The sequence below is a fragment of the Aptenodytes patagonicus genome, chromosome 6 (genome assembly GCF_965638725.1).
Source record: "Aptenodytes patagonicus chromosome 6, bAptPat1.pri.cur, whole genome shotgun sequence".
NCBI lineage: Eukaryota > Metazoa > Chordata > Aves > Sphenisciformes > Spheniscidae > Aptenodytes > Aptenodytes patagonicus.
Genome location: NC_134954.1, coordinates 73,806,180 through 73,829,769, shown reverse-complemented (window position 1 = coordinate 73,829,769; position 23,590 = coordinate 73,806,180). Strand labels below are relative to the sequence as shown.

The window sequence follows — 23,590 nt, the reverse complement described above, 5'->3', positions numbered from 1 at the left end:
CTCGGAGACCTGTACTTGCCCCCCGTGTCCGTCGGCCACCCATCACCCGCAAGAACGCTGACAGAGCCTGGCTGCAAGTGGCTTCCAATGCTTCTGGGTTCCTAGCAGGCCCCAAGTGAAAGCCGCATGAGCATACGTAAGTAATGATGCAAAACCACATAATCCTCATTAGAGATCTACTCAGCAGCAAAAACAGAGCATTTCTACAGAAATTCTGGAGCATCAGCAATTTGCGTAGCTGAGTGGAAAAGTAACAATGTAATTGAGACATGCTCGGAGTAATAATTACTGAAAATAAGCCGTTTAATAAAGCTCCCGAGTATGACTTAAGGGAGGTGGCAAGGACACAAGAACTTTTACTCCATTACACTGTATATATAAAGTGAGTGTAACAGTCCTATAAAAATGGAAATGCATGCAGAGGGTAAGAGTCTCCCCGTCACCCTCCAGGCTACTGAAAAAGAATAGGAAGAAGGAAGATTTCCATGGAGAGGTAGTAGAGAAGGTGCAATTATTTATCCCCCCCAAAAAAAAAAGTTTCCTGTGCTCATTTCCCAGCGAGTCATCCAAGCCTTCTAATTACTTTCTACACTTTTAGAGGAAAAGCTAAAATCCAGTGGACTCCAGCACGCTCTCAAGCGTGGTCCCATTGAACGGGTCACTCCTGCACGCCACGGGCACGGGCAGAGCGCCCCTGTAACAGAGATGCTGTACGTAACGTGTCACACAACACGCACACCGCAAAGTTTAGTTCAATTTTATTTTCCACTGTAACGGTTTTCGAATGATACATCATGCAGTCTGCCAGTGTATCCATCCATCTCTGATAGAATTTTACAACGAAGATAAAAGACTTATCTCCATGGGATGGGGGAAGGAGGGTTCAGGTCTGCTATCAAGAGTTTAATACATTTCAGCATCGTTTGATGCAATGGCAAAAAAATTTCCCCTTGTTACCAGCAAAACGTGTCCACAATTTATTTTTTTCCTAAATTGAACACTACTGTAAAGATACATAGAGCCCAGAGAATACACATCTGCAGTACACGTTACACACTTTACAAACTAGACATGTATAATTCTACAGAATGCCTCAGCCCCCGTGGTTCTCCCACAACGAAAAGTGTTTCAATGGCCAAGACTGTGAGAGCGAGAGAGGGACTGGTGGAGCGGTGTTCCATCCGGCGCAGCGGGTGCTCCCCAGCGCACTTCGCAGTTCGTACAGGCACAGTGAAGACGAAAAATCAAAGCAAGGGCAGATTAAGATTATCCTGCCAATTTATTTTTGGATTCCTTCCATTTCCGATTGAGATGCACTTCATTCGTGTTTGCACAAAAGTCTATCTTCTCCAATAACAGAAGTTTGATTAGGCCTCCTTTTCCTTTTGGACCTGCATGACCATTTGGTTTAAATACCCATTTATTCAAATGAAACAACGTTCAGCTTAAAAGTCTTTATTCTGTTTATTTCCAAGCCTTAGTTATCAAAATTTCAGGCAAATGTGCATCTTAGTCCATTAGGCTTTATAAAATGAAATTTAAACTCATAAGGTTCTGTAGGCAGAAATTATTGTAGTAAAGTTTTTTTGCAACTCATTTTTTGGTTTTCAATACAGTCAGGATAATCCGCTCTCACCCTTGTTGAGTTAAATACAAACTTAAAAATGCATCAGCCAAGATCTTTCCAGGTTTAAAACTTTCCTTGCTTTCGAGAAAACAAGTCGATGAAACGTGAACTCAAGGACAAACACAAGATATTTGAACAGATCATTAAGAGAAGCTCAAGTGAGCAGGAAATACTTTTTAATTACCAGCAAAAAGGACAATATGCACTTTCGTTCCATCTGAAGTACGTTCTCCATTTGTGAACAGTATTGCCACCAAAAGTTGTCCCACGCATGACATTTTAGATGTGAAATTTAGTTTGCGCTATACAAATCACAACTTTAAAGTTAGCCTGGAATACATATAACACAACGTCCAAAGAGCAAAGAAAGGAAGATAGCGTCAAGTAATGGAGATAGCGGGAGACAGGTTTTGATCTCTGCAGAGCAGATGTGTGGTTTTCATTTCCATATATAAAATGTGTAAGACTTAAAAATGGTACAAAAGTTGAATATACAATACGCAATACAAACTTAAGTTGCCTAATTAAAAGAGGCTTACAAAACAAGAATCCATCTATAAGCAGAGTAAGTTCAACTGACAGAATTAATCATTTCCAATCGAGTAAATATCTTCTGTACTTCTTTTTGAGGATTTTAGCCTAAGGCATCTTTTCAGCGTTTCAGTTACAGAAAGCCCTCCTACAGTCTTGACGTAAAAGTTAACTTGGAGAAACTTACATTGTTTTAGCTAGGTGAACTGACTGGCTGATCAGCACCAGCACAATTAAGAGATGTCAAAGCTAACTTATTACTCAAGCTGAAGAAAGCCGCCTAAACTGCCGGACATAACTAATGGTGACGGTGCGAGGAACTTCATACAGTTTTTTTAAGCTAATGCTGCATCTACAATATCCTTCCATAACCCAACTTTGAATTCGAGAGACAGAACAAAAGTTTTGCTACAATACAAAATCTTTGACAGCCATTAAGTGTGGTATCTTTTCCAAGACAGCTGTTTTAGAACCAAAACAAGAGGATCGTTAGTTCATAGTAGAAATTTCAGCTCTGGACAGCTGATAAGAGAGCACAGAGTAGTTCTGAATTAGTAATTTTATTAAAGATTGCATATGGCAAGTTCACAGTTCATTTTTCTGGCAGTGCACATGCACATAAAGAAAAAAAATAGAAAACTTTGGAAAATACAAAATAAATTAAATACATGCAAATTTGCAGCTTCATTAAATATTTTTAGCAAAATGCTCCCCAAAATAGTGCAACATTAAAAAAAAAAAGTTAAATTAAGTCCAACTTAACTTTGCAACAACCTAAATAATTTCAGTAGGAAAAAAAAATCTAAAGTCAATTCACAATCTTTCAAAACGCTCTACGTGAACTAAATAGTGCTACGTCTACTAACAAACACGTTCAGAAATTTAAAAAAAAAAAAATCAATCTCAAATAAGAGCAAACTTCTGCAAAACAAGACTAGAGGGCTATGCTCGGCCGTAACCTTCCTAGAATCCGTGCTTCGTTAGGACGTAACGTTGCGTACTGTGCACACCTGAACAAGGAGGATATGTGTGTGTGTCTGTGTGTGTCGCAGAAGCGGTAGGCAGGGAGGAGGAGCAGCAGCAGCTTCTGCCTGCCAGCGGAACCTTCCCAGAACGATTCCAGTGCCCCCTTGCTGAGAAGATGGAAACTTTCTGTCTGGCACGAAAGAGAGATCCAAGAAAGGCAAGCGGTCTCATCCTGAGCTCCGTGCGCGTACCATCCGCAGGACGACTTGCGTATTGTAACTTGTAAAGACGTTCTCTTCCCCTTGCAGGATGCTCTTCACCTCCTGACAAACGTATTCCCAAATTTGGTCTGCAAAGGACAGCTCGAGTATACAACTCTCACCTCCTTTTGGACTCTCTCTATATAATTTTTTTTAAGGTAAGGGCCGGGGTTTTGGGGGAATCTTTTTTTTTTCTTCGTTTGTTTCTTTAAGGTCGCGTCCGTTCTGGTAGGGGACTGTTCACTCCGGTGTCTGAATTCCGGCGTGAACAGATCGGGGCTTGCCGAAGGCATGCGGGAAGGGGAAAGGGGGGATGCTTGTCGGCTTTTCCAAGACAAGATTTCCACAGCATTCTGAAAGTCTTCAAAATTTCATAGAGAACAACGCTTACAAACACATGGCTAGCCATCACACCCCAGGAAAACCCACCACCGTAGGGAGAACTACAAGCAGATCGGATCTTAATTTTAAGATAGGTCACACAGATATATTCATGTAACTATCAAACTTCAAAACCTAGATCTATACTAACAGATTTCTCTGCATCCCGTTTGATCTTTACCAGGTACTGCAATAAAGGTTATTTTATACAGTCCAAAGATTTTTATCAGGATATTACAAATGGTTCTTTGGGGAAATTTACTTCTGAAAATGTAAGCAGTAAAATTAAACCATATAGCAGCACATTTTCATCCCCTAAAAATATAAAATAATATGTATATTATACAGTAAATCAGTCATGACAGAGCACAATCACCTGCCTTTGATGGCACTTGGTCATTGAATAATTAATTCTTTGATGCCAGAAGTCGGGCTTTACTGATGCAACAGAGGACTTCGAAAAAGCATCAATCTGAGCATAGAAGCCCCAACCTAACCAGCGCCAAGGGGTCAAACGCAGTCAGTGAGAGATTCTGAGCGGCAGACTTCCTATCGTTACTTAGATGGTTATGTTAAATACATTGTACAAGTATCTGTAGAAGAGTTGAGCTGAACACTTCTGTACACGCGGAGATCCTACGAAGCTCGAAATACCTGGGACCAGCGCATTGCAGATGGCTGTAGGAAGCACAGGATGAATAGGATGTGGATCAGGTTGAAGAGAGGGGAAAAAAAGAAACTAGTGACTTAATGACAGTCCTTAACATGCTAAGTGGAATTGACCTGTCAAAAGAGAGCAAGAAAGGTAACGATAATTAGTGGATGTTTGAGATTAGAGTGCAGATATGCAAAGCAACCGATACCCCCACTTCACGGAAAGGATGCGCAGCAACCAAAGAGCCACGGTAACAGCGACGACACCAGAGTCAGGTAAAGCACAATTTTAACAATTCATGAAATTTGGGTTTCAGTTACTAAGTCTTGGGGAGGAATTTTGTCAGATCTATCTTTCCAGCCCACAAATTGGCACAGTCATAATGAAACAGTTCTCTTGATGGAAGTCATTCTTTGCCACCTGTAGCACAGCGTTATGTCTTGCCTAAATACGTCCTTAAACGCTATCTAGAGGTCTAACTTTTTTTTCCCTTTTATCTCTCCGTTCTTTTAATGGGATTTTTCTCTCCACTGGTCGGCACTTGGATATGCTGAAGAGCAGACGCGTGCATACCTTACACGACAAGTAAGGAAAGTAACTGCAGTTGAGTTTGAGTTTGAAAACTTATTATAAAATGAAAGGCTGAAAAAATACAAATCCCAAACAATCCTTCTGCTTTATATGTCTCCTGACAGAGAGGTGCTTTCCTAACACACACACAGAAAATGTGTTTACAGAAATATATAAAAATATTTTATATAACATCCTGGCAATATATTATAAAAATATACTCTATAATTTTAGATAACATATATGCATATTATACAGGCATCTTTCTGACTAATTTAATAGTAATTCCATCCAGAAGCAAGGTTCAAGGCACGTTAGCAAGTACAAAGGTGATTTAAAGTTGATTATAAAACATTTGAAATACAGACTTTTAAAAGCTCTTGGGTTTGAATTTTTTCCCCCCACACTTCTCATTAGCCATATGGAAAGCACCACATAAGTAACTGAATGTGCCTAGTACATTTTTAAATTAGCAAATACAAAATCAGCCTTACAAAGAGATGTGTTTTCCTCAATTAAGCATTTTCTTGTATAGTTATTTAAAAAAAAACCTTGTCCATATTCAAGATCAAGTTATAAAAATAAATAAATACATAAATATCGATGCATCGATGGCTTTAAATTTACCCTAAATTAACGGTGGGAATTGTAGTTAGCTCCTAGTCATCATCCTTATTAACACCTTAAAGGAAACCAGGATGGTTATTAATTTATGCATCTTATTGGCCTAGATTAACTACGGTCTGGCTAGATTAAATATAGTTATTCATCTTGCTCAAGGATGGGGAGGTGCTAGGAACATACCAGAGACTTTGAGATAAGGGCCATACAGACAAGAGCCTGTTTGCACAGCGTATTTCACAAATACAGATCCCAGTGCAAGCTGCTTTAATAATTTCAGTAGGCCACGACGGAGCATTACTGCCATCGTTAGCGTATCTTCATGTCAGTCCTTTCCTTCTCTTTCGAAACGAGGTATCAGACAAGTTTGAGCAAACATTAGAAGGGCAGGACAGGCAGATAACCAGCTTCCTTCAGATTTGAAATACGAAAGCACGCACGTCACCCACGCATCTGCTACCGGTCTGTCTGTCCAAGGCTTCCAGGCAGCGCCTGAGCATCCCCGGCGTGCCGGCTTGCTCACAGGTCTACCCATGCCAGGAGAGCATCCTCCAGCCCGCAGCTCGGTCACTGAGAAACGTGTTGCAGAAATGGTGACAGCAAACCTGGAAGTTTGCGTACAGCACCTCAAGTGCTGCCCAACAAAGCCTCTCAAGTGTGGAATATTATCACCCGTGCTTTCCCTGAGCCCCAAACCTCAGCCGTCCCTGAACTCCGCTAGCGACCCTCTGTTCTGTGTGCGGGGCCAGGTTAGCTCCAAGGTATAATTAAAGCAGACTCGGAGATGATCTCTGCTCCGTCTGGAGAAAGCCCTTATTAAATCATGAGCTGCAGAAGCGCAGCACCACCGTGACTCACCTCTCCGTGAGCAACCTGAGTAACAGGACCTGTGTCCTCCAGATGGGGTGTAGGGGGGTTCTGAGCAGGTCCATTCCATGAATTTAAAGACAGAACCTCAAAACGAGCTGATTTGTACTAACAGTGGTCTGGCCACATATTTTAAGCATGAAAAACAATTCAACATAGATTTCTACCGCTTAATGCATTTTTCCCACTACTCACTTCAATCTGGCAGTTACTAACTAGCACGCTGCAAGGGACGTTCGGGTTTGCTCAGACACTGCCTTTATGCTTATTTCCATTACTAAAACTTATTATTATAGGTTTTCTTTAATGATTTAGAAAAAACCCCCTATCAAAGTCACTATACAATCTGGTTTCATAATTTTGTGCAGTTTTTGGCCTAAACTTTGCGGGGCAGCATGAGAAAGAGTCAAAACAATTTGGGTTTTGGTTTGGTTTTTTTGTTCCTATCTAAAGCAGAATACATATCGTAGTTTTTGCTTTTTTAATTCCTGGTGTTACTTGAAAAACTTTAATATTAACCCTTTTTGAAACCTGCACCATGTTTAGTTATATTTAGAAAGTATTCCCATAGAGAGCTTTAAATACGACAATATACAACTGAGCTCTGTAGTTGACCAGCAGAGAAACTAAACTGCAACCATCCACATGACATGATTTGCAGCTATTCTCACATGGGGAGTGTTGTTCTTTAAGGTTTTGTCAAAATACTTCTCTCCGCAAAATTAAAAAAAACTTTGTAAGAATTGCATTGAAGAATGCATTTCGACCACCTCTGTTAAAACAGAAAAGATTAAACTGTAAGAACTGACTCAAAACTGTGCTACAGAAATAAACATTTAGAAATCCCCAAGGCCGTCTCCATGAAACCCTGGCATAAATTCAGCTACAAGGTTGTGGCCATTCCAGCGCCATCTTCTTACATAAATACACTGCAACCCAAGCAGGACTTCCACTGCAGCAATTATCCCCTTAGCTGCACCAATGTGAATTCCCTTCCTGATCATTTCCGAAATCTAGGTTTGAGGTACGCCCCAGGTAACAAATTCATTGCACTTGTATTTTCAAAAACGTCTGCGATGTAGACAGAGCGAGGAGTTATCTCACAGAGATTTGCAGACGCTCCTTGGCCTCCCGAGTCTCCTCTTTAAGCCAGCTACCGGCAATTTGCAATTCCAGGACCACATTTTATTAACGCCCACATTTCTTTCTTTCCCATCTGCTACTGTTATTCATCAGATGCTATGCTTTCTGGGGTGGAAATCGCCTCCTTACGTCATGCGCGCTGCACCGAGGCAACGTGGCCCAAACTGGGCGAGGTCTGAACTCTGTCCTGATTCGCCTCGTAGGCTGGCCCGGCTCTGCAGAAGACATTTTACCAATGAACTTCGTAAAAACAGCACAAGCAATACTGGCTGTTACGCAGGGGTAGGCTGCCGAGTTAATGAATCATAATCACCGACCAGTCTAACAGCAATAAGCGTCTGTTATCTTCACTGTGAGTGATGAATGAACATAAGATAAATTGCCCCTCATCCTTGTATAAAATTTTCATTCCGGAGATAGGGTATGTTACTTGACAGCAAACATTTATATAGAAACCCCACCTTTATTTCACTGCTGTTAAATGAATGTGAAAGGAAGTTCTGTTCTAATTCTAGCTGTGTAGAACTGTGCCATTCAAAAGCATGGTGTAGTTCTACAGAGCACAGAAACGTCTCAGTGATGTTATGGAAATAATCTGTATAAATTTTTCCCTGCACAAGTAGTACCTTTACTAACACTCTTACTCAGGCCCCTGGGCTTTCATCCAAGCTCAGAATTCAGATTACTCTGATACTCCCAAAATCCTTTGGCAGCCAAATAGTTGCAATTTGCCAGTAATCATAACAACTGAAGGGCCAGATCTTATGAGAACTGACCTTCTTTAATCACTGCCCGGCCTTACATCTTCAAGACATCTTTCTAGATGTGTGCAAAAAATCTAGAACTTGACTGAGTTTGGAAACCAATTATAAAGCCTAAAATATGGTTCTCTGAAGTAGTAATCATAGAATAGAATCATAGAATATCTTGACTTGGAAGGGACCCATAAGGATCATTAAGTCCAACTCCCACGACATTTCAAATTGTTGCCTTACATATAATACGTGATACATAATACAGGCAGGCGTTAAGACTCAATCTCGAGCAATAAGGAAACAAGACCGATAAAAGCCATAAGGAAGCACTACTGCCAATCAAGAAAAAACCCACACATACGCACTTTTTAAATGGCTTCATTCCAACCTGTAGGGCTTCCATTTGGTTTTCAGAGGGGTTTTTTCCTAATTTTTTCAGAAACCATAAATCCATAAGTTTACCCCGTTTCTTCTAAGATCTTCCATCTTCTTCTTCTCCACCCCTATTTGTCCACGAGCTCCTCTGCAACATGTTCCAAGCGTGGCCTGAATCTGCTCATCCTCCACCTCCCTCAAATCTAAACCTCAGCATCTAAAACATTTGAGAGGTACTCTGTGCCTTCTGACTGCTTTTTGTTGACTTCCAAACTCCTATCTTGTTATACACCTATCTAGTTTTAAGTGTATTTATTTTGTTAATAACTTTTATTAATCTACAGTTGTTCACTTGACACGTGCCTTTACCTAATGTGTGGCCTGCTTGAATCTGACACTTAATTTCATAGCAGATGGTATATTAAAGGCCCGCCCAGTTTAGGCAGGTAGCCGCTTTTTTCCCCACCGAGCAGCTGGTATATGTTTGGAAATATTTGGAAATATATATTATATTTGGAAATATATATTATATTTGGAAATATTTTACATGCCTCTGTATCACACTCTCTTCCCTTTGCTCTTTCACAGAGGTGGGAATGCAATGAAGTAGCTAGACAGTCTATCTCGCTTGTGAGATGGAAAAGCCAATTTCAGTTCAGAATGAACTAATGCACAAAAACACTCAGCAAAGACTTGCCCTAATTCATCCACAGCGAAAATATGTTGCTTGCAGCTACAGGGCTCATGTAAAACACAATGAACAGAAACAATCCGCGTAACACAATAACAGCTTGAGTGCGACGTGATGGATGGTTTGCATGCATGCGTGACATGAAACATTCTCCAAAAAAAAAAAGAAAAAGAAAAAAACACTGAAGAATGCCAAGTGCCTAAAGGAAACCACACACTATCAGAAGAGAGTCGTTAAGACAGAATTAATCCTCAAGGAGGGGAAAAAGCCAAACTTGGAGGGACAGCTTAGCAGTCCACTGGCTGCTTTTCACAGCCACTCACTACCATCCAACTCTTAATATGCCTGTAACATAAAGTTATCCTCTAAAATAATAGCAGATGTAAAATATCTCAGAAATAATGAGCGTTTAAAGAAATAAATGGGAGAGGAGGGTACATGAAGCAGTCTCACGGGAATATGCTGCTCGTCTTTCCAGGATAAGATTTTTGCTTAGGAGAAACCCTCAAGCCCTTGCAACTTGTGACACTCAAATTTGGGGAGCTCTGTGCTGCTGCCACTTACGGCTGCTCTACCCCTGTCCCAGGCTGGAATGTCGCAACACGGGAACATATTCATGTTACAGAAAGCAGAAAATTATATTGGCAGAAGGAACCTCTGGAACGCTATTTTTACTACATGAGTTTCACACCTCTATGTGTGAATTTCAGTACAGATTTACCAGAGCGTTTTAGTTTATTAAAAGAAGTTTTAAGTGATAAGTCATTAAAATAAAAACTCTCATCGGCAGCTTGCAAAGCATTCTAACAAGGCACTCCTCACTTAAATTACTAATTTTCACAGTTAAATTATCAGCAAACGACTCTTACTAAAACTAGAAAAAAAATTCTGTGGATCTTCTAAAAGCAAGACTGAAACACAAGAAAACTGGGTGATCAGTGAAAGAACAGATGAGTAAGTGACTTTGGTCTTACTTCTCGTCTATTTGGTGGTGTGATAGTAGCTGGAGTTTGACATCCCTCCCCCTCGGATGGCATGGACAGCCGTTGGAGAAGACGCTGGGTAATGACCAGGGCGGATGGGCTTGGCTGCAGAGTAGAAGTAGGAAACCAACAAGACATTTAGCTTTCACACAAGGTTTTCTACCTCACCTTCACCTCTAGTATGAGCCCCATTGTTCCCAAACAATGAGCCGTGCTTGGCAGAGTAGTCTGTAATCTAGCTCTGCGGAACACGGCATTCCTTTACCTCGGCCAACAACAAATACATCCATTTTCTGCTTGTGACAGAGCCATTTAACCATCCTATGCATGCCCCTCATCTCCGCAAAGATTATGGACTGTCTACACAACAGAGGGATGTCATGACTCACTTGGTGGTCAGTAATGTACTTTCTATGTCCAATTTTACTATTCATATCGTTCCAGAAGATGCTGAGACGAAGCCGTCAATGGCTTTCTACAAGAGGTAGCATACAGCAGGAAACATTGTGTGCTGCCTAATTCTTTCCCAGGTTTTAAGACACCAGTATTAGCATCACCATCCAAAGCGTTATCCTTCTATTTTAGCAATTCCAACAAATCACTTCAAAAATTGCCCCATCTTAAACACCGTTTGATTGTATGCACGCATTCAGATTGCGCCGCAAAGATATATCAAGCATCCGAATTATATAGGAAGATTTTTGACTCTACACAGTCCAAATTAAAACACAAGGACGAGTAATCAGGGGAAAGGAGAGGAAGGGACAAGGTCCAGAAAGGCAAGGAAAGAATGAAAGCAGAAGGAGAGTATGTGGGGGAGGAGGAAGAAAGTGAGAGACTAATTTAAAGAGACAAGTTTTCAGGTCACTAGAAGGGCACACAAGGCCCATTACGCCATTTATTTACTGAGCTAAATAGCAGAGGCGCTTTAAACTTTAGGTGGGGCAGATTCTATTAAAAAGTGAAGTCTTTGAAGATTCCTGTGCAGCAGAGGAGAAGCAGACTCTGTGGTTTGCCCTGGACTGCTGCTTTCAAAGCTCTTTCTATTTAAACATGAGCAAACAGACCAACCATGAAGTATGTGAGCAACCGCTAACCCTTTAGCTCCATGTCCTTACCAATTTGAGCAGAGTGTGCTCTCCGTGCCATGTTTTTGGCTCTCACAGCCTCCTTAATGCGATCTACCTCCTGCTGGTACCGTTTGCGGTCTCGCATGGCGTTCTCCTTGGCCTCCTTCAGTGCGCTCTCCAGGGCCTTAACTCTCTCTGCCGTAGCTCTAAGTCGTTTTTCCAGCTTAGGAAGCTCACAACGAAGATCTGCATTATCACGTACCAACTGCAAGAAAAGAAGTTTCAAAAATATCCTGTGAGAAACTATGGGAAAGGTCCTCTTACCAGGAGAGACAGAAAATACCACCGATTCCTCTTCACACCTTGTATACTACGAATGAAAGAAACAGGTTTCTTCCAGAAATGACTGTGAAGAGCTTCTGTCAAAGAGAGATTTATTTTTAATCATGCAGTTCATTTGTCTAGCTGAGGTATGATATTCATTTAAATTTTCCAGAAAGATCAAAGAACAAGTGAGTTTTATTCCATTCAACAAAACCTCACAGATCTGATCCTGGAGGGTGAGGGCTCCAGGACAAACCCTGCTACCAAGATATCCGCTTTCCTAGACTTCAGGAGCAACTGCGGCAGAAATTCTGCATTTCTTCAGAACGCAGAAATGTCCGGCATTTCGCAAATACTTGATCACCTCATTATTTCAAAATGGCAATGCTTAAATATGGCTTATGAACAAGTACATCGTCAAAAATTCATCATCTCCACTGGTTATGGCATGCTTACGTACTCGTTCCCTACACAAGCATATGGGAAAATCGGAACCTTCAATGCCTCAAACATCACTAAGAAATCACTTAGGGCCTGTAGCTGTAAGTGTGATGATTATATGCAACTCTGAATTCATGCAGTTCCTCAATTAAATGCGAACCTGAGCAAGGTCTATCGATTATCAGAGTAACATCTAACTTCACATGCAATAGCCAAGATAGAGAATTGATTTTTTCATAAATAAAAAACCTGATGCAAACCGTTAGAAGATCCAGTACAATTGCTACTCAACAGATTATACCACTACTAGAAGTCAACAGAAAACTGTTCCAAAGGAGTGATTCTCCCTTTTCTGGAGCGAAGGGAAAAAGTGGTTTAACTACCACATTAATAATACAGTAAAGCAACAGCACGTACTAACATTCACACGCTGTTTGACAATCAAAATTTTTTACACCTGCTAGTCCAGGCTTAGTGCCAGAAGAAAAACACAAAGCTAAAAAAAAAAATTGTCACAACGTGCTTTTTCTGCAAGTGTTGAACCCTTGTTCTACGAAATAGTTATGATATGAAATAAGAGCAGGATGGTATCACATTCAGGTCAAGTCCAATGTCATTTTTCCCTCTAAGTTTCTTATGAGACGTGGACTCCTAGTTGGTTTTGAGTAAATATACGCTAATGAGCACTATAAAAATCTGTATCTGAAAACCCAGGAGATGTGTGAACTGAGTGCAAAAAAGGCAAAACAGTAAAAGGAAAAAACACTCCTAACATGTCCTGATTTCCACATTTAGAAACTGGGTCTTTAAACCATCTGTTCACTGGGAATCTCAAAATACTGAACCTTAGCGGACACTTGTCACAGTCCGGCACTGCTTGCTTTTTTGGCACTTCCACAGGAATAAATAAAGCGAATCTCGGAGAGCGCTGTGTCTCACTAATAACAGATTCAGCAAACTGCACTGGAGAATGTTATGTCACTATTCAAAAACGAAATCAAAAGCATCTTTACTATTTTGTGCTCCGCACCTGAACAGTTCAGAAATACTAACATCTGACAAGAGGGTGGACGCAGACTTATTGGCAGAAACGATCCAGTTTTAACTAACGAGGTGCTGCCTAGCTATATACACACACCACTGACACATACACACTTCCAGTAAGCAGAGGGTAAGGCTCTTTCCTCGACGTACACCCAAAACGCTTGCCTACCACGCACCCCCTCCACCCCTCACTTGCACGGTGGGTACCTATGGTGAAGGGCTCTCCGTAGCTCTCGCCTCTCTGAACAGCGGAATTGCTAAGGAAATGGGAACTCCATGAAAGAGGGAGGAGACAGAGATGGACATGCCCAGAAATGGCCAACCTCAGCATCCCGGGGAAGCACCAGCCCTTGAGGCAGCACAGAAAACCTCCATTTCTTTGCTTTCATATTCTCCTGGTTGACTCCACTCAAGTCACCTCCAAGGGTGTCTCTAAGCACCTTTAGGCCAGGAGTCAAAACACGGGATACACAATCCATCTAGAAACCAGCTATCGGTACACAAGGTAATAACACACACTTTATTCTGGTTTTTTTATGCATTACACCAATACAGTGACAATTAGTCTTGCCAAAACTGCTGGAGTCTATTTGCACAGAAAAAATAACTGTTCATTTAATGCATTCATAAGAAGTATGGGTAGTGGGAAGAGCAGCTCTAACACCAACTCCTAATGCCAAGAATTTTAGTTGAGAACTGTAGGTACCGTTTCCTCAGACAGTACATGTTACCTTCAAAAATTATCCTTTTAAACATAAAAAAGTATGGGTTTTTTTTTTAAAGGTAATTTGTAACACTACAGAACAGTGATACATGCAAAGTTTTCCCAATAGCTGAATTTTCAGATTAATCAACGAAAAAGACACAATAGTAACTAGGTGGAGGAGAGGGAGGAGAGGGAGGAGAGGGAGGAGAGGGAGGAGAGGGAGGAGAGGGAGGAGAGGGAGGAGAGGGAGGAGAGGGAGGAGAGGGAGGAGAGGGAGGAGAGGGAGGAGAGGGAGGAGAGGGAGGAGAGGGAGGAGAGGGAGGAGAGGGAGGAGAGCCCCTACCTGTTTGTGAACCTTCGTAAGCTGTTCCAGGTTGTTCTCAAGAAAGGAAATTTTCTGCTTCTGTGCAGCACTTCCACCTCCGTCGTCGCTGTCAAGTTCAACGCTCTGCACAGAGAGTTGCAGCGTTCAGCAAAGCCAGGCAGAAACTCAAGAGGAAGCTCAAGTCTTTTGTGAATTTTAGCTTCCCAACGGCAGAAAAGTATTCCAGAGCCCCAAATTAAAGAGAATTTATTTTACCTGTTCAATTGATATTTAAGAGCCACATTCCCCGCTACACAAAAAAATAAACTATTCTTACTGAACAATTATGGGGGGATCCTGAATAGGAAAAATCACAGATTTTAGTGGGGAAACCCCCTTTTCGCTCTTTTTTCCACTCCTGGGAAACATTTTTATGTAATATGGGTTTTCAACCTTAAAAAGTATAAACACTCTTCCCCAAAACTACTCTAAAGGACTGAAAAGCGTTGCAAAGCCTTTGACTATTTATGCAGCTTTTGACTCTTCTTCAACAGTTAAAAATACATTAAATTCTGCCAAATAATAATTTTGCCAGGAAAAGGCTGACTAGTCACAAGCCCACAGAAAGAACGGGCCGCAGCATTCAGTGTGGCACAAGTTAGTGCAAGTTATATTGAATAATTTCCGGTACCCTTTAATACCATCTTTGAGAATTCTGTAACTGAACTGAATTGGATTGGTTCATTTCACTTAACCACCAAGACTTGTCCTTAACAAATCAGGACCAAATAAAAGCTAATAAACATCGGAACAGTTTTAATCTTATTACTCATTGTTACTGAAAAAGACAATAACCCATTTTGTGACAACACGCACTAAAGGCTTCCAGTAAATCACAAGAATACTGCAAAAAAGATAAGACTTTGGTTTAAAAGAGTATAGCCTTACTTTTTTAACGCGGGTGGTGAGATCTTGCACAAACAGTTTGCGCAGGTTGTGAAGAGTCTGAAGTTCTCTTGCCTGGAATCAAAATAATAATTAAAAAAAAAAGGCACAAACCAGTAAGACATAGTAGACACTCTGGGGTATAAATTCTCTTCAGATTTGAGTAGATAATGTAACTTTACTGCGATTTACTTGGAGATGTACCTGCCTGTAGGTATATGCAGCTCACAGACAGGCAGTGCCCACGCTGTTCCCCACTGAAGAGCTCTTGCACCTCCCAAGGTGTTCACCACACCAAAGCTACTTCTGAAAACATGCTGACCCCGTCTCAGGGGGCTGGGGAACAACAGCAGAAAGCTGAAGTCTCACAAACGGGCCACGGTCACACACGCCTAGCGACGTGAAAGAGCGCTGGATTCACCCTCTTAGCAAACTCATTGGCCCGCTCTGAATGCTTACTTGCAGGCATTCTTAACTTAAGAATGCACTTAAGATGTTTAAGTGCTTTTTAAGGTTTGGCAAAAATCCAGGCTTTCCCAGCTTTTTTCTTTTTTTTTTTAATATGCATCACCTTCTCAGGCTCAGCGAAATAACCACCTTACTCCAGACCGGAGGTGTGACACAAGAAGTGGCAACCCTGCACCCGCTCCCAGAAGGACGGAAGCGCTAATCCATTTGCGGGAAAGGGAACTATGTGGACAGGCAGTTCACCCCAACCCCATACTGCACCAAAGCCACACTGAAGAGAACTGTCTTTCCAAAGTCGGAGAGCGCAACCTTAGCTTTTCCATTTTATGCTTATCCGTTCACACAGTGGAATTTAAATGAATTGCTCAATAAGCTCCACCATGACTACAAGCTTTTGAACTTGAATTTTTTATCTTTATCTCTCAAAAGAAAAAGGCAAAACTCACTAGAAACTGAAAAGGAGAAGCTTCCTTCATGGACTACTAGAAAACATACATAACCAGCACAGCTTAGTTATATATGAGTGATGTGGTACCCAGAAGAGGCACCATGTGCCACCCGAAGCCAAACACAGCTGCAGAGCAGACACCTCCCCAGGAGCTCCCATTCGGGGTGCTGCCCCAGCAGACCACCACCCCGTAACTCCCTCCCACGGGACCCCTTCTTTTGGCTTCCTCACCAGCCCAGCACTGGGCAGGAGAACGAGTCAAAGAAAAGCAGCAGCTGTGGTCCCACCAAAACTGTTCTTCGTCCCTTCCTTCTCAAAAGTAATCATCCAAATGACACGCGATGCCCACGGAGCCTGATGCCTCCCCATACCAACGGGGAGGGATGAGCCACCTCGTGGCTCGTGTTTTCCTGTAATTCGCTATGCTTGATTTTTAATTCCTGCTGCAGTAATTATTAACACTCTAACAAAGTGAATAAAATTTGAATGTAAGATAGTTCAAAGATGTTTATTCAAAAATTAAAAAAATACCATCTGGGTTTCTGCAAGCTGATGGCATCATACTGCCTAACTCCTGATTTCCAGCTGCCTTACTCGTTCGGCGTACAGGGCAAATCAAGTCTACATGCAAGCTCTATAAGCATCTGACGAGTACAATTCCTATCAGAAACGTTGGTTAAATCTGTCCCTCGCATGAGTTTATTCTAACAAGGCTTATGTCTGGGGAACCATCAGGAGCCAAAGCTGAAAGGACCCGAATAGTTCAGCCACAGTAATGAACTCCAACTGATCCTGAGGCTGCTATAAGTTTAATTTTTAAAGCATCACACAGAGGAGAAAGTCCTGGTTTTGAGTTAATAACTGTGTTAACGCTAGCAAAAATCACTCTATGATGCTCCTAAAACAGCTATGGTTTTGACCAACTTCCGAGATCTTTGAGAAAGCTTGCGTATTTTACACACAGATAAAAATGTAGCTTCCAACAAAACTGTGCAGCAACAGCTTCAAGCCTGAAGCCATCCATCATAGATCTCATTTTGAACATTGCATGCACAATATCATATTTCTTTGTCAGCTGTTACACTGGTCAAGTTAGAGGCAGGTATTTATCACCTAACTGTAGCTACACTGTTCAGTACGCTGGTTATTTCAGGGGATTTAAAGGAACAAGGACAGTGAAACAGAGTACCGGTAGACTTAACAGCGATAGCTAATTCACAGGAAGCAACAATAATAGCATTTAATCTTAAATTTTAAAATTCAATTTCATGACTTGGCGAAATGCACAAATTTAGCCTATTGTGATATAAATTGGTCATTTTCTTGGGCACAGATACAAGTGTTTTGGTAATACATCGGTGATGAAGACCTAGGGGGAAAAAAGCTCAATAAAGTGTAATTAAGACATACCACTGTTTCCTCCAGCCCCTTAAGATCTTCTCTTGCTTGTTCCCTTTTATCATTAAGCAGTCTAGAAAGATCACAACATTAAACACAAATCAAAATGCTGAAGTCATGTAAGACAGAAGAGAATCAATCAACATTCAGTTTGAGTAGAACATCTGCAGATGTGAGCAAACTGTACATCTCTCTGCATCTGTAATTATGCTTTCGACTGTCCCAAATATGCAGCTTTCTCACATGGAATGGCTGAGCCACCATCTCCATTTTTTGTGTCCACACATGAAATTTTTCTCTCTCATTTCCAGTAAAGGCATTTACTCAGACATCTAATTTACCACTTAAAAAGCAAAAACCCAAAAAACCCACTCAAAACCCCCAACTACTTCTTGTTTGTTTTTGCTGTGCATTAAGGAATGACGGATTTAACACTTGCCATGATATTTCATAAAATCAGAGCTCTAAAAAAAAAAAAAATCTTTTTTGGCAAGTATCAAATCCACTATTAAAAAACCTATGATATAAAAATACGGAGTAATTGGTCATCATTTATTAGTACTGCATGTTGGCTGTGTTACCGAGGTGGTATTTTCAGCGTGAATATTTCAACACAAATGCTTCTCACTAGGACATTTCCTGTGGACACGTTAAAAGACACTATATTCAAGGACACCAGATGAGAAAATTGTTGACTTACATGAGCTTTTCCAGTTTCATTTCTCTTTCCTGGTCCTCAATTTTTAATTTATCATAATCAGCACTCAGTTTATCTTGTTCCAGTTGCAGCTTCTGATTCATACTGGAATGGGAAAGAAAAAGCCAGTACAGCTCAGGCCTGAACCCCATAAACAAGGGTGGGTAAATCTCCATAAACAAAATGGGGTTAGACAGAGAAAGTAAAGCTGTAACTCGCTACTGAAAAACTCTGAAAGAAATTAAGCATAAAGAATCTGAAGAACAGAATTTAAAAATATTGGAGAATTAAATTCAGCGGGTGGCTCCCTTTATCTTAAAGGACACAAACTGCTCTTGCAATCTTTCTGTCCCACCGCCTCATGTTTCTCATTTCCCTCTTACTAGTCTTTGGCCACACAATAAATATGATGAAAGAATGAACACTACATCAGGATTGCCTAGATTTTACGAACACTGACAAAAAGAAGAGTACAGGAGCAAAGAACTCCATTTTTCAAGTGCTGGAATATCTGACTAACAGGCTTGCATTGCTGTGTCAGGAAGAAATACTGAGGGTGTGAAAATGGGACGCATTTGAGTCACCCAGACTCTCAGAAAGTCTGTGGCAGGACCAGTTGCTATAAGAGGCCCTCAAAACCTTTATCTTTTAAAATCTTTTCTCCTCCAAGCTTCTCTTACCTACTGACCTGCAGGTGTAACACTATTCTCTCTTTTTCCTCTCTATAATTTTATGGACTTGTTAAAGCTCCACAATAAAGGACTAGGCACTATAATCCACCGTGCAAAGCAATTAGAGGGTTGGCTGTTGCACGTGAGGACACTACTTTCTGTAAGACACCGAAATATATAGACAACAATTAAAACTAACAAAACCAACCCCAGAACACCCCTACAGCGTCACAGAGGAAGAGAGGAAGTGATGGAGCGAGTGAACGTACTCTCTGATTTCATCAATTATTTTCTGCTTCTCTTCAATTTCATCCCTCAGCCTGGACAGCTGCTTCTGGTGGGCTTCCCTGTGGCTCTCCATCTGCTGCTCCAGTGCCTTCTGCAGAGTGCAAAAACCAGAGCCATACGCGAAACAGAAATGAAGTAACACACACACGTGTCAGCTAAATCAACCTATCTTTCTGGATTTGAGTGAAGCTTACCAAATCAGGTTAATTCCGGAATCTGCCTGGGAGAGCTTTCTACGATTACAAAACTGTGCGTCTACTCCTCCAAGCATTTAATCCAGACAGTTTTTAGCAACAGATGTACACCAGTTTCTACTCATTTTCTTGCAAAAACTACCGCATGTGAAAGCCAGGGTCTTAGCATATCAAGTGCCAAGAATGACACTGTTTTTACCAGTCCTCTATTATTTCACCTGTTTATTCACCAAGAAAATATGTGTACAGCTATACCTGTGACAGAAGTAAAACCCGAAACACCCTCCCCCTCTCTGAGAATTGTTTATCCACAGCCCTGTTACTCAAATTCTAGGATTAGATATATCTCAAGTAGTAAGAAAAACTCAATGCATCTCTTTAGATTGCTAATAAATTATTTGCTTTTTTTTCTTCCAACTGTAAGGAATAACTGTGCAACTGTTTTAATAACTTTATCTTTTTATAATGGAGGTAAAAGTTCTGAAGCTGACAAACCTCTATCGCTATCCTTGTAAAATTGTATTTTCCTTTTCTGCACTTTGCAACCCCATCAGGAACACAACTCACACATTACCGCCTAACATTTCCTTGCATTCCAAAGGAAGAAGAAAATAGCAGAGAACAGGTTTATATTTCATTATTATTATTATTTCTAGGGGATAGTCAGAATTCTTGCCAAATTATTTGGGAAAGTGGCCTCTTTTTTTATCAAATTTTTTAGAACATAAATTATATTAACCCCAGTAGCTTGAATCACTACTTAGCAAATTGACTTTCAGCAGAGTTCCACCAGCAAAAAATTAGAGTAACATAGAGGTGAATCAGTATCATTTTTCAATCATATATAACAAAACTGTTCTCAACTATGGATGCAATATACTGGGTCTTATACTTCGGTTCTCCGTTCGTGTAATTTGAGGAACCCAGGCATCTCCAATTCAGCAAACACAGTCCACTGAACCTCTCTACTCTTTGAAGCTGGCTCAGCTTACAAACTGGTCTCAGAAGACGTGCTCACCTCAGATGTTCAGACTATAACTTACTTTTTTCCATCATCTGGTCAACAACCTCAATACTAGCAAGTTCTCTAATTTCACATTGCGAAGGTTGCTCAATTACATGAGGTCAGGTTTTCTAACAGAGGCTGGCAATTCTGACAGAGGCTGGAAGTGTTTTCTAAAAGCACACAACGTGTACAGGAAGACAAAATTACACCCCAATTATCAGCTTAATGAACGATCTCACTGAGAAATGCCCTCTAAAACTGCAGCGTGCCATACTACCTTCATCTCCTCTGCGTCCTGAAGCCGGGTCAGATGCTCCTTCTCCTTATCCTTGAAACTGACTTCGTGCATTTTTTCTGTTTAAAGTTGGAGACAATTGAGAATTAATCACACAGTTCCAGGACATGCTACATCCAGCCATTTAAAAAAAAAAAAAACACTAACAAAAAAAACAGTTCCTCTTTTTGCAAGGGGCAGCGGGATCAGGGGAGACAGCTTTGGAGGGGCGGAAACAGCCCTGGTTTGCAGTACCCAACCTGTGACCATACTGCCCAAACCCCCTTTTCCTTTACTAACAGCCCACATTGTTTTCAGGACACCCAGCACCTTTCCAACCTACCCCTGTCTCCTTATAACCCTACGTATCACAATCCTCCTTGTCCCCTTTCTGCTGGGAAATGGTGGCCTCCAGAACCAGGTCATTTCTTATGAGTGGGGTAGGAAGATCAGGAGATGGAATAAAAATTCTATTCTAAAAAATGCAGGAGATGTTAAAAACAAAAATTAAATCTTGTCACCACCTGCTGCTCCTGGAGTGAGAGAAGATCCCTTGTGCAGAAATCCAGAATAGTGTTAAGGCTACTAGGTCATACTGCAATTATACGTAAAACAGGAGCTTTAGCAATGCTAGAAGAACTGCTTTTGATATACATTTTCCACGTTAAATCAGAAGGGGAAAAAACAGCAATTCTTAAAATGAAGCCAGCTGGATCCTATACAGGAGCTAGGAAAGACACACCTTCTACTCGATCCTAAGGGAAGCAGCTTCCTTTTGAATGGGGCAGGGCATTTGCCAGAGGGAAATTAGACAGATATCCAAGAATTTTACAGAATAGAGATTTAGCAAGGTTGATTGGTGCTGTTTGGCTAAAGTATTTGTTTTTTGTTTGGGTTTTTTTTTTTTATTTCTCACATCATTAAAGCACAAGGTGAAGCTTGTCAAAGTTTTTGATTCTTCTGAAAAATTAAGTTTCTCTCTATTTTGTAAAAGGACTAGGCTGAAAGGGATAATTCTGGTTTTATCTGAAGTGTAATGTACTACAAGGAAGTGCAATGTGTTAAATATTCTGAATCACAATTTTATGTCTTCACCGCAAAATACTAAGCAGACTATAAAACGTTGTAGGACTACCCTACAGCCAATACTTCAGCCAATACTGAATTTTGTAAGATATAGTTGGTAAAAGAAATGATGACCACAAGACCCAGTGTTGTACCTTGAGCACGTAACTTGGCAAGTTCTTCATTGAGAGAGTCCTGTGACTCTTCCAGCTGCCTTCTCTTCTGCTCCATATTTTGCATGTAGTCTGTAAGGGACTTGATCTTTGCTTCATGCTTTAAAGACATGGGGAATAGCAATGAGATGTGAGTACCACAGCTTGTTACCTAGGAATTCAGGTACTGTCCTACATAAAGGAGGAAAAATAGAAAGCTCTCCACATGTAGAGCTGATGACTCGGAGAAAATACAGCAAAAGATCTGAGAAGGAGCTAACGGACCAAAACAAACTGCATTTTTAAAGGTCACACTTAGTACCCCAAGACATATACTGAACAGTGCAGATGGTAATTCCAAAACACCATGGGAAGCTCATGACTTAAATCCGGCTGAAGGCTGGATTTGCCATAAAACAAAGTAAGGTCAAGGGACCTGCACAGGAGATCCAATTTTTAGGAAAAAATGGAGATGGTATGTGGTGTTAGATTGTTTCATGTTGAAGCCAGTTCTGGTACCATCATCACTGTGCTTTGCTTGGTTTCACTGAAGTTATTCTTCATTAGTCTGGGTGATTCTTATTGTAATAACATTAGTATGGCATATAATATTATTAGTATTATTAGTATATCTGTGTATTATTAGTATAACTATTATAACTATAATTAATACTTAACATCACATAATTCAGATCATTGGCTGTTCTCACCCAAAATCAAATCCCCTTGAGGTACACATCGGACTTCCCCATCCTTCCGCCTTTATCCACCAAGTGCACCCAGGTCCTCGAGCAAAAGCAATCCCACGGATGGGTCTGCCTCTGCCCGAGGCAGGAATAACCCAGACTGTCTTCCCCAGCATGTTAAACAAACAGCAGCAGCTTTCTGAAACCAGCTGAACACTGGGCTTCTGAGGTGGCTTCCTGGATGCTTCAGCCTGCAGAAGCTCAGATCAACTTTCACCAGCCACCCTGACAATTTGTTTCTTGCTGACATCCTTTTGAGCTAGAAGGGCTTATGTTTAAACAGAAAACAGTGAAGAATGTATTGAAAATACCAGAAATCGAATTAAAATTTTCTAATTTGGGGGTAAAATTAAGATACTGTCTGGGAATTATCACATCCTATTAATAAGACCACTGAAGCATTTGCGGTTCACTGTATTTAAAGTTCACCTTGGCAGAGAGGGGTTGAGACCTCTGGGTTGGTGCTACTGTAAAGATCAGACTTAGAGAGGAGTAATCCTTAGCAGGAGCTAAAATAGTTCAGACCCTCCTGGCACCGAGGTCTCCAGGAAGGGAAGGGCGCACGCCCGAGTTGCACGCTTTGGGCAATAAGTCCTCCAATAGATTCCTAAACCTGACAAGAAGTTTAGTCAACTCCCAGCTTGGCTCCAAATCTTCCGGCTCCAAAACTGAGACTCCTGGTATAGCACGCAGCGGCGATGCACCATTTTATGGATCAGCTTAACACCGTAACTGTGTAGCCCTGTGATACGGCATCGTCATTGGCAGTAACAGGCCACCAGCTTTGTACGGAGTATGCGAGGCCTCAAGACTGAGGCTTGCCCTCTCTGAGCTCCTCCTGACCTGCCTTGCAGCTTTTCTTTTTTTAACTTGGTGGCTTTATAGATAAGGTGCATTTGACCACTGACATGATTTTGAGCATAA

The 23,590-nt window shown here is 41.1% G+C and overlaps 1 protein-coding gene across 1 annotated transcript in view; it reads right to left on the bottom strand.

The window, feature by feature from the left end:
• Positions 1–741: 741 nt before the first annotated feature.
• Positions 742–23,590, bottom strand: part of KIF5C (kinesin family member 5C) — a 90,589-nt gene continuing 67,740 nt past the window's right edge. The window contains exons 17-26 of the mRNA XM_076343150.1: positions 21,924–22,041; positions 20,707–20,783; positions 19,211–19,320; positions 18,274–18,375; positions 17,586–17,646; positions 15,263–15,334; positions 14,354–14,458; positions 11,544–11,760; positions 10,417–10,530; positions 742–4,548 (exon numbers count right to left, since the gene is read on the bottom strand). Of these exons, the coding sequence (XP_076199265.1) occupies positions 10,424–10,530; positions 11,544–11,760; positions 14,354–14,458; positions 15,263–15,334; positions 17,586–17,646; positions 18,274–18,375; positions 19,211–19,320; positions 20,707–20,783; positions 21,924–22,041 (969 nt within the window). The 3' untranslated portion in view covers positions 742–4,548; positions 10,417–10,423. The remainder of the gene's footprint in view (positions 4,549–10,416; positions 10,531–11,543; positions 11,761–14,353; positions 14,459–15,262; positions 15,335–17,585; positions 17,647–18,273; positions 18,376–19,210; positions 19,321–20,706; positions 20,784–21,923; positions 22,042–23,590) is intronic.